At 36.5% G+C, this 17,329-nt stretch overlaps 1 protein-coding gene and 1 pseudogene across 1 annotated transcript; both read right to left on the bottom strand.

The window, feature by feature from the left end:
* Positions 1-194: 194 nt before the first annotated feature.
* Positions 195-1,600, bottom strand: LOC119242870 (olfactory receptor 2T11-like; annotated as a pseudogene).
* Positions 1,601-4,968: 3,368 nt separating this feature from the next.
* Positions 4,969-11,399, bottom strand: LOC119242674 (olfactory receptor 2T11). The gene is made up of 2 exons (XM_037508190.1): positions 11,384-11,399; positions 4,969-5,930 (listed from the first exon to the last, which is right to left on the bottom strand). Exons 1-2 carry the CDS (start codon positions 11,397-11,399, stop codon positions 4,969-4,971), a joined length of 978 nt encoding a protein of 325 aa, XP_037364087.1.
* Positions 11,400-17,329: the final 5,930 nt, after the last annotated feature.

Raw genomic sequence — 17,329 nt, 5'->3', positions numbered from 1 at the left:
AAATCTTAAAAAAAAGAATAATGTTAAAAAAAGAAAATTTCTCTTAATTGTAAATTATAAGTAATCTTTGATAACAGATCAGTCTTTTGTAAAACAGGAACCACAGAGAATATTTTTAGGAAGACCTATTCATAGACTATTGACTATTTAAGCACCACTAATTATTATTCCTTTCTGAGTAGATGAACACCTTGTTATATCTTTTTAAATGCCCCCAAGACATCCTTATTTCTGAGACTGTAGGTGAGAGGATTGAGCATGGGTGTGACAATGGTATAGAAGGCAGATACTACCTTGTCCTTCTCTGCAGTGTGGAATGACTGGGGCAGCACATAAATGTAGAAGGAAGCCCCAAAGAAATACTAACTACAGTCAAGCGGAAAGAACACGTAGTAAATGCCTTTTTGCGACCTTCAGCAGAACGCATGCGGTGGACTGTTAACAAGATGAGGGTGTAGGAGGTTGAGATGATAGAGATAGGGATAAGCAGCATGAGTACACAGCAGATATACATCAGTATTTCATACAAGGATGTGTCAGAACAGGCCAATCTGAGAACAGCAGGAATCTCATAGAAGAAATGGTTGATACTGTGTGAGCCACAGAAGGGAAATTCATGGTGATAGGGGTGAGCAGAAAACCATCCAGGGAACCACCAAACCAGACACCAGCAGCCAGCAGAACACACACCTTTCATTTCATCAGGACTGGGTACCTAAGAGGGTTACACACAGCCATGTAATTGTCATAGGCCATCAAGCCCAAGAGGAAGAGTTCTGAGCCAATCATGTTTAAGTAGAAGAAGATCTGGACTCCATAGGCCACAAAAGAAATGGTCTTCTCTTTAGAAATCATGTCAACCAGCAACTTTGGGACAGTGGTACAAATGAAAAGGGTGTCCATGATAGACAGCTGACTGAGCAGAAAGTACATGGGTGTGTGAAGGCAGTCTCTCACAGTGGAGATGACACCTTAGAGGTCAGGATGAACTTTTCCAAGGTAAATGCTAGAAAAAGACAGAGACTAAGAGACACATCATATACCAAACCCTCTAGATCTCCTCTTTTTTGTTAAAAAACAGCAACAAAAATGCCTTTTTATATAGCGTCTATGCTGATATGAAAATTTCTCTCCATTTCTTCCATATATATATATATATATATATATATATATATGCGTGTGTGTATATACACCCATATATAATTTAACAAAAGATTAAGAAATTGCCATTGTTTCATGAATTACATGCTTAATTTCTCTTATTTCACATAATTTATTTCAGTAGCTTTCTTGCAATCTTCCTGTTCTCTTTCTTCTGTATATTTAGTCTGGTCTCAGCACAAGTAAGTATGATTTTGAAAAACTTACATTGAATGAGGTCATTTTCTGCTCATAACACTGCTATGGCACTTAGTATTCCAATTCATCATTCCTCATGCTGTGCAATGCTTTCATCTTTGATGGCACCTGCTGCTGGCTCCAGTATGTCCTGATGCTGCATCTCCCCAGGCATTCCCACATTCTCACATGGAGTTAGCCTCCAGCCCAGGCACTTTGCCTCTGCTGCAATCCAGTCCTGGGCTCCACAACTGAGCCTCATCATCCCTTTGTGCACTTCTAGACTTTGCCCAAAACCCACAATCTCAGAAGGAACTATATTGGTAGCACTTGATGGCTTTATTTTTGTATTCCTTAATATGATTTTTAAAATATTCATTATATTTAGCATGTTACCCCAAGTGTGAGAAAGTAAATTCAATAGGAGCAACAATTTTTTCTTTTGATTTTGTTTATAAGAAAATGTATATAAGTATATAACAGAATGTCTGGAAATGTTGAACATCTGTTGTATTTATAAATGAATGAATAGTAAACAATTCAGAATATAAAAATGCTAATTGGTTTTAGTTTGTTTCTTTATTTTCACTTTTTAAGATGGTACAGTTCTAGTAGAATTGCTTTAAAACACATCTATGCATGTTCTATAAAATTTACTAATGGGAAATTAAAAAAAAATCACTATCTTTTGTGTACATCGTCAATAAAATGAATACATGTTTTCTACTAAGAAACTTGATTCAAGGAAGCATATGCATTATAAGTTTCTAATATCAAACAGTAATACAAATTTACATGAAAGCATTGAGATTTCATATTTATGCATTTGACACAATCACTCACTAAAACTTAGAATCAACAAAATATGTTGCACAAAGTTAGATGTCAGTGCAATTTAAAGCAAAAAAAAAAAAAAAGTTGGGGGGGGAACTCACCATTTTCCCTCTTCTGAATCTACCCGTGCTGTATATAATAGGTCTTCATTCAGTTAGTTCCAATTACTATTTGAAAGATTAAACTGTAGCTTCAGATGTTAAATGAATCAGATATTGGACTGTGGATGTTAACAATATAGTTTGAACCCACCTTGTGTTAAATATACAAAATGACAGAAAATCATTTTATATTATTTTTCTTAGTAGTGTCTCTCAGAAAAAATAAATGTATCTTAAAATGCTACTGGTATTTGATATAGTATAAAATTTAATAAAATTATAATAGGTTATTTCAGTGTTGAATAAGACTATTTGTGGTAAGTGGAATGATGCCCCTCATTAGGATTTTTGAGGGACAAAGATCCCTTAGGATTTTTGCCAATCTTCAGAACTTATGAATATAGTTCTCACCACTTGAAAGCTGCTTTGCAGGAACGGTGAGATGATGAGATTATCCTGGAAATTCCTGTTGGTACCAACATAATTATAAGAACCTTTAGAAGATGGAGACAGGAAAGAGGGAGGCAGTAGTCAGTGGAGAAGCAACATTAGAAACAGGTCACAGTGGTTCAACTGCAACATTGAAGATGGAGGGGGCCATGAAGCAAGGATTGTGAGTGATCCCTAGAACCTTAAAAATGCTAAGAAACTGATTCTTCAACACCAATTTTAGAACAGAGGACCAATTTTAGTCTTCTGGCTATAAGACAGTACTGTAAGACAGTATATTTATATCATTTTAAGCCACTGAATTTGTGGAAAATTGATAAAACAGACACAGGAAATCAACTCACCACATTAATAAATAATCTTATTAACTTTGAAACATAAACAAAGTTGAGGCATACCACCAATGTGAAATTACCCTCTGCCCATCAGAACTGAGAGTGTACCAGGGATCAATACACATGTACACTTATAGGGTGAATCATTATATTTATGATAATTTTACACCGCTGCTCCCCTCAGTAGTGTATTTCAGTCAATCTGCCTGTTCTGTTCCCCAACCTGTCTCTGGTGAATCCTCTCGCCCCCCACACCTCTGGCCTGTACCCCAATTCTTGTGTGCAGGCACAGATAGGGCAATTGGAAAAGCTAGCTCCAGGCAAGGACTTAGACTTTATTTGCCATAATCTCTACCACTTTCAACTAACCCTTAATTGTTCAATGAGTTTTCAGGCCTCAATTAAATTTACAACCAGCTAAGAAATGTGAAATGGCTGCAAGGTCAAAATCACACCCAAGAAAAATTTGAATTTCTGATGAAAAGTTGTCAACAAATTATATTGTAATAAAATGAATTGAATTAATTCTAGAATCTGTATTTTTCTTTGTGTACTGGGTAACCATATATACATCAGGGCCTCCCTGGTGGCACAAGGGGTTACGAGGCAACCTATGAAGCTATTTGCAGCCACTACAGCATGAGTTTGATCCCCCATTCAGGGAGCTACCCACATGGCACAGCAGACCTCTCCTGACTCACCTGCTGCTCTCTTCAGCAGTGTATTTCAGTCAGTCTGCCTGTTCTGTTCTCCACTCTCTTTCTGGTGAATACTGTCACCCCCCACACCTCTGGCCTGTACCCCAGTTCTTGTGTGCATAAATACATAAATCTTTAAAAAAAGAAATATTATTATCATGGCATGTCACCCTCATTATATGCCTAAGAAGAAAGAATGGGTCTTGTTTATAATTTCTGAAACATGCAAGACTACAAACTCCTGAGCATGTATACTTTTTGCTGATGTTAAATCCTAGAGTCTACTTCTTTTGAGTTAAGTATTTGTGCTTGAAAATGTGTAACTTGTGGTCACTTTAGTTAAGGTAAGCGACTATTTACTCAAGTGATATATGGAGGATTATAGTGTTCCTAGTTCACTGACATGAATTAAATAAAATAGATGATTTAAATTCTATGATTTCTTTGTCACTTTTCAATTAGTGTTATTTTCATTCATATACACAAAAATCATGACAGGATATTTGGCACCCAAATTTGGCAACTTCAGAGGGTGGTTGTGTGTTTTATTGTTCTAGTAAAAGTGTGATGGGGACCTGGTAAATGTTGCTATAAAATCTAATATCTGCTATTCTGCCACCAAGAGATTAAAAACAAAAAAATAGGGCCTCCCCGGTGGCGCAGCGGTTGAGCTCTGGGTTGCGAAGCTGCCCGCGGCCTCTGCAGCGGTGGTTTAATCCCCAGCTGCTCCCCGGCCACCGGAGGAGGATCCCACATGGGGCACAGACCTCTCCTGCCGCCCGCTGCTCCCCTCAGCAGTGTACCTCAGTCCTTCTGCCTGCTCTGCTCCCCGCTCTGGCTCTGGTGAGTTCTCTCACCCTCCCACACTTCTGACTGTACCCAGTGCTTGTATAAACAAACAAATAAATAAATAAATAAACATGCCTCTATTAAAAAAAAAAAGTTAAAAAAATAAAACAAAAAAAAAACTGAAACAAAAACAAGGAATTTAATTAATAGTTTAGCCTACTTATAAATATATTATTTTTGATAGTTTGCCTGAAAGTTACCATAAAAATAATAAAACATATTTGGTTTCCTCTCCCTAGGAACAAGAAACCACAAAAGCAAATCCTCTTAATTTTGTATTGTATGTAATCTTCAATAGCTGAAAAATAGTTTCTTGTAAAACAGTAAACACAGAAGAAAACCCATTCTCAGACTATTGAATGTCTAAGCACCACTAGTTGCAACTTTCTGAGCAGATGAGCATCTTGCAAATACCTTTATAAATGCACCCAAGACATCCTTGTTTCTGAGACTATAGATGAGAGGATTAAGCATGGGTGTGACAATGGTATAGAAGGCAGATACTACCTTGTCCTTCTCTGCAGTGTGGAATGACTGGGGCAGTGCGTAATTGTAGAAGGAAGCCCCGAAGAAAATGCTAACTACAGTCAAGTGGGAAGAACAAGTGGTAAATGCCTTTTTGCGGCCTTCAGCAGAATGCATGCGGTGGACTGTTAACAAGATGAGGGTGTAGGAGGTTGAGATGATAGAGATAGGGATAAGCAGCATGAGTACACAGCAGATATACATCAGCGTTTCATACAAGGATGTGTCAGAACAGGCCAATCTGAGAACAGCAGGAATCTCACAGAAGAAATGGTTGATACTGCGGGAGCCACAGAAGGGGAAATTCATGGTGATGGGAGTGAGGAGAAAACCATCCAGGGAACCACCAAACCAGGCACCAGCAGCCAGCAGAGCACACATCTTTCGGTTCATCAGGACTGGGTACCTAAGAGGGTTACAAACAGCCACGTAGCGGTCATAGGCCATTAGGCCCAGGAGGAAGAACTCTGAGCCAATCATGGTCAAGTAGAGGAAGATCTGGATGCCGCAAGCCACAAAAGAAATGGTCTTCTCTTTAGAAACCATGTCAATCAGCAGCTTTGGGACAGTGGTACAAATGAAAAGGGTGTCCATGATAGACAGCTGACTGAGCAGAAAGTACATGGGTGTGTGAAGGCGGGAATCCACCTGGATCAAAAATATCATGACCACATTTGCAGTTACAGCCACTACAAAAATAGCCAAGATGACTGTGAAGACAAACCCTGTGGCTTCATTGCTCACCAGAAGCCCCAGGAGGATGAAGTCAGAAGATGAATTCTTATTCCTCATTGACATTGCTTATGTCAGGACCTGGGGAGCAGGAAGCCACAAAGACAAGGAAGTAAAAGGAGGAAATCTTTAATTTGTGAGAATCTCACAATAGAGAAGTCACCTCAGGGGTCAGGATGACTTTTTGCAAGGTAAAATGCTAGAAAAAAAATAGACTAGGAGATATCAAACAGTCTAGATATACATCTCCTTGTTAAAACACAACAACTCAGGGCCTCCTCTGGTGGTGCAGAGGTTGAGCACTGGGCTGCGAGGTTGCCTGCAGCAGCACCGGTTCATTCCCCGGCCACCAGAGAGGGTCCCACACATACAAAATATAATAAATAAAACACAACAACTCAAACTTATTTTTATATAGTGTCTGTGTTAATGCTGAAATATGTTATGCTAATTGCATCATAAATTTGGTATTTGTTAAGATAAACATTGATTAGAGTGTTAAATATATATCATTTTCACTCTGTGTTTATGTCATTTACAATATTGCCCAATAAATACTGTGGCTTGATTCATTGATAATCTTTATTATTAAAAGACAAAGTGAATGACAGGAAAGGAAGTGTGTACAGAAAAAAAGAAACAGTATGTCACTGTATGTCTCCTCTCCGCTCAATACTTTTGACACTGTTGGTCCCATATTTGGTGTCCAAAGTATCGAAGTTTCTCCTACACATAAGGCAATTCTTCAACTCTCCAGACACCAAATGGGCATCTTATACTTCATTTCTCATTATATCTACCTGGATATAGCTTCATATACAATAGGTAAAGGGCTCGCTTCTATAAGACTAGACCTTCCTTCAGATGCTACTTGCAAGTACAGTTGTTACTTGTGCTCCTTAAGCACAGATTATAAGTCAGTTGTTCTCATGACCACTTTCCTGGGTTCAATTTATTTTCTAAAGTGTTACATAATACTCAGAAAAATATTTTACTTACTAGACTGATAATGTATTATAAAAGGATTTAAAGCAGGATCAACCCATTGAAAGTTGTGCCTAGGGTGTCTAGGGCACGGTACATGGGGAACTCCAGGGGCATTTTGCCCTCTCTGGATGTGTCACCCTTCAAGTACTTTCACGTGTTAACCAACCTAGAGATTGTCTAAACCGAATCCTTTTGTATTTACGGAAGCTTCATAATTTGGGAATAATTGATTAAACCATATGCCATTGATGATTAATTAAATCTCTTGCACACTTCCTCGATATAGAATTGTGGGCAGTGTGAGTGCAAAAATGCCAAATTTCTAATAGTATGACTAGTCACTGGCACCTGAACCTCTATGTAAAACGACTTTCCCTAAGTCTTCTCATTAATATAAATTCAGGTATCCTTTGACAAGCTTATTATGACTAACAAGACATCCACAGTGTTCTTTTTCTTTAGGAAATCAAGGGTTGAGTAGCTTTGTGTCAGAAATGAGGACAATATTCAACTATGTTATGAGTGTGTTTGTGTGTATGTATGTATCTTTGTGATATCACAAAATGTTTAGATATTATTTCATGAATTACTTGTTTAAGTTGTCTGATTTCACATTGTTTATTTCAGTATATTTATAAGCATCTCCCATTCTCTTTCTCATATATATACATTTAGCCTGACCTCAGCAGAAAGAAGTAAATGTGATCTTGGGAAACCTACTCTCACTGTCTGCTTAAAACACTATGACACTTCATATTCAACTTCAAGACTCATCATATTTAATGTTTTTATCTTCTGAAGTCATCAGAAGATGACTACCTGCTCCTGTATGTTTGCCCTGATGCTGCAGCTGCCTGGGCATTCCTACAGATCTTGCACCATTATACTGAGTGAGCCTCCAGCTCAAGTACTTTGCCTCTACAGCAACCCAGACCTGGGCTCCACAGCTGAGCCACATCATTCTCTGTGCACTTCCAGACTTTGCTCAAAACCCACATTCTCAGAGGGTACTACTATGATAACACTTGAAGGCTTTATTTTTTTCGTATTTCTCAACATTTCACAAATATTCTTTACATTTTGTACTCTACCCGTTTTAGAAAGTGCGGTAAATATGAGCAAGGATTTTTGACTGTTTATAAAAAAATGTATATAAGGATATGAAAGAAAGTCTGGCAATGGTGAGCATTTGTACTTTTAAGGGAATCAATATTAAACAATTCAAAATATAAAAAATGCTCTTGGGTTTTTGTTTGCTTGTTTTCATTTTTAAGATGATAGACTTCTAGGAGAATTGCTTTAAAACACATCCACACATTTTTCATAACATTTGCTAAAGGGAAATAAAAAGTAAATTACTTCTTCTGTTTATCTTCAATACAAATTATATTTTCTCAAATCAAAATACAAACATATTTTCTAATAGAAAGCTGATTTTAGCAACAAAATGTATCATACATTTCCAATATGAAATAACAGTACAAATTTACGTTAAAGCATTGGGATTTCATATTTATGAAGTTGAGACAATCATTTACTGTGACTTAAAATCAGTAAACTATTTGGGCAAAGATAGATGTCAACACAATTTAAATAAAAAAAAATAAATGAATAAAAAAAAAAGGACTCACCACTTTCTCTCTTCTGAATCTGCTCCTTACTGCAAAAGGTCTTCACTCAGTTAGTCCTAATTACAGTTTGAAGATAACTGTAGCTTCAGATATTAAATGTATATAGAGATTGGACTGTGGAGTTTTGAGCCCAACTTTCATTAAAAATACAAAATGACAGAAAATCATTATGCATTGTTTTTCTTAGTAGTCAATCTCTCATTTAAAAAAAAAAAAATGTGTCTTGGAACCTTCCCACTGGTGCAAGGGGTAAAGTCTCAGCACTATCAAGCTATTGCAAGTACTGCAACATGAGTTCTATCCCTGGCGAGGGAGCTAACACACATGGTGCAACAGACCTCTCCTGTCTTGCCCACTGCTCCCCTTAGCAGTGTATTTAAGTAGATCTGCCTGTTCTGCTCCCCACTCTGTCTCTGGTGAAAGCTCTTATCACCTCCCTCTGCCCCCCCACCTCTGCCTACACTCCAGTTCTCATATGCACAAATAAATAAAAATAAACTTTAAAGTAAGAAAAAAATATATCTTAAAAATGTTACTATTAATTTGGTATAATATTAAATCTAGTAAAATTATGGTAGATTTATTTATGTATTGAATAAAACTACTTGTGAAAACTGGAATAATGTCCCTCAACTTCTACAAAAATCCCTTAAGATTTTTGCTAATCTTCAGAACATATGAATACAGTCCTTACTGGATGAAAGATGCTTTGTTATTAAGTTAGGAATGGTGAGAAGAGGAGAAATTCCTGTTGCTAACAACATAATTACAAGAGTCATTAGAAGATAGAGACAGGAGATCACTTCTCGGCCTTTTGGCTAAGATCAAGCGTAGAAGATAGAGACAGGAGAGAGGGAGGCTGTAGGCAGTGGAGAAGCAACATCAGAAACAAAGGTCACAGTGATTCAAATGAAGTATTGAAGATGGAGGAGGCCATGAGGCCATGAGTGTGAGTGATCCCTAGAAATTCAAAATGCTAAGAAACTGATTCTGTAAACATCCATTTAGAGCAGCAGTACCAATTTCAGATTTCCGATGATAAGAATTGTAAGGCAGTACATTTACAGTTTAAGCCACTGAATTTGTGATAATTTGATAGAATAGTTACAGGAAATCAGCACACCAAGATTAACAAATAATCTTATTAACTTTAAAACATAAACAAAGTTGAGACATGCTACTAATAGGAGATTATCCTCTGCCCATGCATTGTTGAATGTGTACCAGGGATCAATCGACAAGTACATTATATGGTCAATAATACTTATGGCCATTTTATAATTGGAAAAAGAGGCACTGCAAGGGTAACTGGCAAGGTGGGTCCAGACTCGAGACTTGGATTCTTGTTCCATAGTCTCTACTACAGTCAACTAACCCCTATTTCTGTAATAACATTTCAAGCCTTATTGACTTTACAAACTAGCTAAGAAATACCAAATCACTGCAAGGTCACAATCACATTCAATAAAAATTTTAGTTTTTGATCTAAAGTTGTCAACAAAGTTACAACAAAAGGAAGTGAATTAATTCCAGAAACTCAATTGTCATTTAACTCCTGGGCAATCTTATTTGTAAATCAAAAGAAGTAGACTACTTTGCACAAAATATTAATTTTGGTATTGTTTACCATAGTAAGGTAAGGAAGCAGAGGCAAATTTAACATCTGCTACCGGATATGTGGAAAGTGATGTAGGTTTTACTATTGGAATTATTTATAGAATTCCAAGTAGTCATTGAAATACAAGTTGAATCTAATATCTATCACAATGCGACAACCTCATTACATTCTTAAATAAAATATTGGGTTTTGCTTACACTCTCCTAATTGTGGGAGATTATAAACTCCTGACTGTGTATACTTTTCATAAATATATAAATTTCACATGTCTGCATTCATCTAAATGGTGTATGTATTTATATGCATATGTATGTATGTGAATGTGATTACAAAGTAAATCAAATTTAACCTGTGATTTTTTCAGTGATGGTGGTGTTTCAAGCTACTTCACTATATTTTTCTGTCTTCCAACAATTACAGATTGTAGTATAAAAATACTGTGCAGTCCAATACAAACCTTTTGTTCAAAACTGAGCAATATATATATATATATATATATATATATATATATATATTATAATTTTCAACATTTTAGTCTTTTAATCTTGAAGAAGGTCTGAGCTGGATTAATTTTATACCAGAATCAGATACACATCTGTTTCTGCATCCTAGAATAGAATTTTGCTAATTCTTCCCAACTCTTAAGTCTCTCTATGACCTGATGTCACTAAAACAAGTGCTCTTGATCTAAAACATGCAATTTAGTCACTGTAAGTTAGATTCTAAGGGACTCACTAACATACCTATATCACACAATTCAAATAAATTAATTTTTAACATCGTAAATAAGTTATGAAAATCATTCTTTGACAAAGAAAGGAACAATACATACAGAAATATGCCCAAAAGTGATAAGACAGACACATTGGCATAAACCACTGCAGTTTGATTATGTGAATTCCCAGTCTCTGTTTATTTCAGCTCCAATGTCACTTTACTCTTCCTCACTTGGCACTGATCTTTACACAGAATCTGGACCTTTCCACAGAATCACACAAGCGAAGTCTGGTGTCTGACACTCATTAACCCCATGACACTTTGCAAATCAATGGTCAAGTTCACTGCGAGCCAAAGGGCCATCAGAGCTGTCCTTCACTTCAGAGTGTCATTGGGAGAATCCTGTTTATATAGATATTAGTACCTGGCATCCAATAATGTTACTGAAATCTTGGCTATCATTTTTAGGTTCTCCTCTCTCTCAATATAAATCACTTTTTGCTTTTGGGATTTGTAGAAAGAGAACAGGCTAGAGTGTAAGAAAATAGTTTTAATATCTGACTTTGACAATTTCCAGCACACATAAACTTGTTTTAGTCCCTTTAGTTTAATTTCCCCAATATTTAATGGCTAAACAATAAAATCAAATTATCATAAGATTTGTTATAAAGGACAACTCTGAGATTACTAAAAATATAAATTGTCATTTTATTTTTTTTAAAGATTTATTTATTAATTATACAAGCAGTGAGTACAGTCAGAAGCGGGGGAGGGTGAGAAAATTCATCAGAGCGAGAGGGGAGAGCAGAGCAGGCAGACTGATGAAGTACACTGCTGAGGGGAGCAGTGGGCGGAAGAAGAGGTCTGTGCACCATGTTTGAACCTCACCTGGCAGAGTCAGGGGATGGAACAGGCGCTGCAGAGGATGCAGGCAGTTTCACAACCCAGTGCTCAACAGCTCTGCCACTGGGGAGGCCCTAAATTGCCATTTTAAAATAGCATTAGGCTAGTTCTCTCTTAAGACTGAAAACACATAATTCAAACACAGCATATATTTTAATTTTATTCATATAAGGACTCAAGTTAGAAAGGGTAATCATTTGCAACAAGCCCTGATTTGAATCAAAATTATGCCACGTTCATGAAAGAAGAATCCACATTTAACACTTAAATCTAAAAACTTTACAAAAAAATTATACCTTGTATACTTGAATAACTAGGGACTGGGGACTTAGAATTAAGTAGAATGGGTTTGAGCCTTTGTTAATTTACATGTTGGGAATTTTCTCTGTTATGTTGTTTCTTTTTATTGGTTTTCTTTTTTTTTTTCTCTTTTTTTTTTTTTTTTTATGTGGGACCCTCGCTGGTGGCCAGGAAAGAACCCATGCTACAGAGGCTGCAGGCAGCCTCTCAGCCAACCGATCAACCGATGCGCTGTGCCACCAGGGGAGGCCCTGTTATGTTGTTTCTTAAAAGTGAAACAAATCTGTCATTTTACCATGACAATCTTTCTAAATAATATATATATATATATATGCCTGAGTAATATATATATATATAGATATATATAATATCTCTATATATATTCCTGAGTAATTGTGTAGTCACTTAAATAAATCTGATCAATCAAAAAGAAAAGGAAAAAAAGATTTTTCCATAGATCACCCAAAAAGACATGTAAACTACTGTCTCTAAAGCAGCCTCATCTACTCTGCACTTCCAGTAACATTAACATGGATTTAACTACATTCAAACAAGTGTCCTGATTTCATCTTTCTAAATATTTTGGGTTTAGTAGAAATTGGTGGAGAGAATAAGTTTCATGTCAACTGATATAGGTAACCCTAAATCTCATTTTATCTTCATAGAAGTGTTTAATTGATGTATCTTTCCATCTCCACATATGAGCAAATGCTTACTTGTGACTTACCTGTTATTAGCACCAAGAAGAATGAATATTTCTGTTAAATCTAGCCAAACCCAATGATGTTGCCTTGGAGGAACCACTAGTTTAAAACATTAAAATGGAAATAACACCAGAATTGGTCAAGTCGGAAAGAATTTCAGTAAGGTATTCTTGACATGTAACCTGTTAGCGTATAAAGTCACCCCTATTTTTTTTTTCACCTGAGTTTGCCCTATAACTCTCAAACTTGGAATTAAAAGGAACAGGGGAAAATTACAAAAACATTAAAATTTTATTTTTGAGTAGTAATCCTACTAAAAAGAAATGACATTTGTTCATTCATTGACTAATATGTTTTGAGCACATATTTTATATCAGGAAAAATTTCTTGGTTCTGGAATGTATCAGGGCACTAAAAATGAATTTTCTGTCCTTGTCTTTGTGATAAGAGACTACATAACAGACGCTTAAAGAAAAATCAGAGAAAATTAAATGAAGTGATGTGGGAGAACTTTGTGCAAACCATGGTGATGCAGTAGAAACAGAAATGCTAAAACTTGAGTCTCTAAGATTTTGAAAGAAACTCTCACTGGGATTTGTGCTATATAGTTGGCAAGGGCATGGTAAGTCTACTGGTAACAAGATCTACCTGCAACAAAATTCTAACTGAAAAATAAATTCAAAATTGATTCTGATTTGAACTAATTATATATTATGAATCAACAATTTATTTTAGCAAAATAGCCATTCATGTAATGAAACTCCATGATTATAATTGTTTTGCATCACGTAAATACCCTCCTTATAGACTCAGTAGCTGAAGTAACAAAATTTTTCTTTCACAATGTTATTGGATCAGTTAGCAGGAGACCACTTTGTTCAGTGTGTGTTGTCTAACTTGAAAGGATGCACTATTGTTTTCTAAGCATGAGAGTGCTTCATTCTCTTCTCACACTAATCATTTAAATATTTTCAGTTTTCCATCACTAATTCATTTAGTGATGAGTATTTAATAAAATATTTTAGACAGTACGTCATATCACAATCTTTATAATTCAGAAGAACACATTTGTATTTGTTTTATAAATAAAATAAATATGGGGAAGGAAGGATTCTGTTAATTTCATGCACATATTCCTCACCTGCAGAAAGACACCAGAGGGGTCCTATTGCTCCTCAACACAGATCATCAGGTCTTGTTAGACCAGCCCAGCTGGTGTCCAACAGAAAAAAAGCATGGATTTTATGAGCTTGTTATTCCCAGAGGGTTTTTCCTCCCAGGTCACTCTCAGGATTAACAAATTGGCAGTGCAATTTGTGCCACATCACAATTATCATAATGTGAACACATCCATGTAACCAATAAAGTATTTTTGTCTTTTCTATCAATTAACAGCAAAGTTTGGCACACATACACAATCAAAGACAAAAATCAGAAAGCTTGAATCTGAGACTCCCATCTGTGTCTTGGAATAAGCAATAATATGCTCTGAACATCATGTTTTATATCATATACTGTTGGTGAGAATACAAATTGATGCTCTCAATGGAAAACAATGTATTTCTTAAGAAAATAAAATGGAATCCCATGTGATCTACCAATACCTCTGTTATTAATCTAAATAATATGTAGGGCCTCCCCGGTGGCGCAGCGGTTGAGTGCAGGGTTGCGAAGTTGGACTCAGCCTCTGCAGCGCCGGTTCGATCCCCGGCTGCTCCCCGGCCACCGGAGGAGGGTCCCACATGGTGTGCAGACCTCTCCTGCCGCCCGCTGCTCCCCTCAGCAGTGTACTTCGGTCCTTCTGCCTGCTCTGCTCCCCGCTCTGGCTCTGGTGAATTCTCTCACCCTCCCACGCTTCTGACTGTACCCAGTGCTTGTATAAATAAATAAATCTTAAAAAAAAAAAAAGAATATCATTAAAAAAATTAAAAAATAAATAAATAAATAAATAATATGTAAACTCTCATATCAAAAGGCATGCACCTCTATATTCATAGCAGCATAGTCCACAATTTTAAAGTCATGGATTCAAAATAATTTTTAATCCTGGATGTGATATATGGTCTATGTGATATTGAACTGATACATTAACCTATAAATTAAACTTACTGTATTGAAAGATTATCACAGGTTTGTATATCTGCAGGATGGATGTGAGCTGTAAATGCAAGAGTTCATCAGCTCCACTTACTGAGTTTGCCTTATTTCTCTTCTGAACCATTCCCTACATATGTTTTTATAGTGCCATTTTTGATTAAATATTTCCTGAGATTAGTAATTGTGTCTTTCCCTCCATATTGTTGGGCAATCAATGAGTATGGGTTGCTTGGATTTAAATTGTTCTCTGCCATTAGATTTATGTCATTGTGAGGATCATGTAAAATGGTAGACATACACTTTGGCTGCTGTTATTGTTGAATAGCCTTGTGAATGGTAGGAACATCAACAATTGACAAGGTTGGGCCTCCCTGGTGCAGAGCGGGTTTAGCACAGCGCTGTGAAGCTGTCCTCAGCTTCTGTAGTGCTGGTTCTATTCCTGGCAGGCCAGGGAGATTCGCACATGGCACAGCGGAACTCTCCTGTCTCGCTCGCTGCTCCCCTCAGAAGTGTACTTCGGTCCTTCTGCCTTTTCTGCTCCCTGCTCTGTCTCTGGTGAATTCTCTCACCCTCCATGCCTCTGGTCTGTACCCCAGTGCTTGTATAAATAAATAAATATTAAAAAAAAAACAATTGACAAGTATATGCTACTAATTTGAATTTCAGTGTCCACTCAACTATTGTCAAATGTGCTGATAACGTCCTATTTGAGAATGGCTCATATTAGGGTCTATTTGTTCTCACAGGATAATTTGAAGTGATCAGTCTCCAATAAGGACCACGATGAACATGAAATTTTTATGATAAAATGAACTTGGGCTTGCCATCCTGCCAGTCTTTCAGACTAACACCAGGAAGTGGTATGAAATTCTATGAGTTTATATGGCTCATATCATGCCATGGTAATCTGAGCTTCTCTTAAATTATCATTCAGTAAAAATATTAACAGTTTCTCTGGCATGGTGGTATCTGAATAATATAAAAATGTTTTATTACTTTAGAAATCATTGTTATTTTCTTCTTCCTTAATATTTTTTTATTTATTTATTATCATACTTCTAAGATGCTTCAAGATGGGAAATGTATTTTTCATTTTTTAAATATATGTGTATATATATTTATATATATTTTTTACATCATTCTTCCTTTTTGTACAATGCATACTTTCTTCTCTCAGGTATAGCCCCATAAAATTACCACAACAATTCACCCATGCACAGTCGCCTTAGTCCCTAGTGTTCTTCCCTCCTATGTTTTGATCCCTCTCCCTCCCCCTAGTTGTCTATTAATTTTGTTTTTCAAATTTATTATAATTTTTTTTCCTGGTTCTTTATTTGGTTCCCCTACATTCCACCTATAAGTTAAACCATCTGATGTTTTTCTTTATCTTCCTGGCTTATTTCACTCAGCATAATTCCTTTTAGCTCCATTCATGTTTCTGAATGGCATGGGTTTAACATTTTTGATTGCTGAATAGGATTACATTGGGTATATATACCTCAAATTCTTGATCCAGTCACCTATTTTTGGGCATTTGTGTTGTTTTCATATCTTTCCTATTATAAATAGTGCTACAATAAACATAGAGGTGCATGTATTTGTGTGCTTTCGAGTCACATGGAAGCTCTGTATTAGTAATTTGAGGAACTGCCACACAGCTTTCCATAGTGGTTGGACCAGTTTGCATTCCCACCAGCAGTGTAGAAGGGTTCCTTTTTCTCCACATCCTTGCCAACATTTGTTGTTACCTGTTTCTTTAATATGTGCGATCCTTGCTGGTTTAATGTGGTATCACATTGTGGTTTTGATTTGCATTTCCTTGATTATAAGTGATGTTGAACATTTTTCCATATACCTGTTGGCCATTTGCATTTCCTCTTGGAGATGTGTCTTTTTTGCAATTCTGCCCATTTTTTTTAAGATAGAATTTTTTTTTTTTTTAAGATTTATTTTTTCATGCATACAAGAACCGGGGTATAGATCAGATGTGTGGGAGGGTGAGAGGATTCACCAGAGACAGAGCAGGAAACAGAACAGGCAGACTGACTGAAATACACTGCTGAGGGGAGCAGTGGGCAAGGCAAGAGGGCTCTGTTGCTCCATTGGGTATCTCCCTGGCTGGCCTGGATCAAACCTGTGCTACAGAGGCTGCAGACAACTTCACAGCGGTTTGCACTCAACAGCCAGCCACCCAGGGGAGGTCCTCTGCCCATTTTTTTTTTTGACTGGATTGTTTACTTATTTTTTGTTGAATCTCATCAGCTCTGTGTAGATCTTTGTGATCAGTCCCTTATCAGTAGTATTGTATGCAAAACATTTTTCCCAATCACTGAGGTGTCTCTTTGTTTTGGTTAATGCCTCTTTTGCTGTTCAGAAGATTTTTTTTTTGATTTAGTCCCAGTTCATCTTTTTCCTTCACTTTTTCCTTTGGGGGAAGTGTCTTTAAATTGTGTACTGAGATGTAATCCATGTAGTGTGTTGTTTGTATTTTCTTCTATATATTTTTCAGG

Source organism: Talpa occidentalis, unplaced genomic scaffold (assembly GCF_014898055.3).
Source record: "Talpa occidentalis isolate TD23 unplaced genomic scaffold, MPIMG_talOcc4v2.1 talOcc4.13, whole genome shotgun sequence".
Taxonomy (NCBI): Eukaryota; Metazoa; Chordata; class Mammalia; order Eulipotyphla; family Talpidae; genus Talpa; species Talpa occidentalis.
Note: the sequence above shows the minus strand (reverse complement) of the source record. Positions and strands in the feature narration are given on the sequence as shown.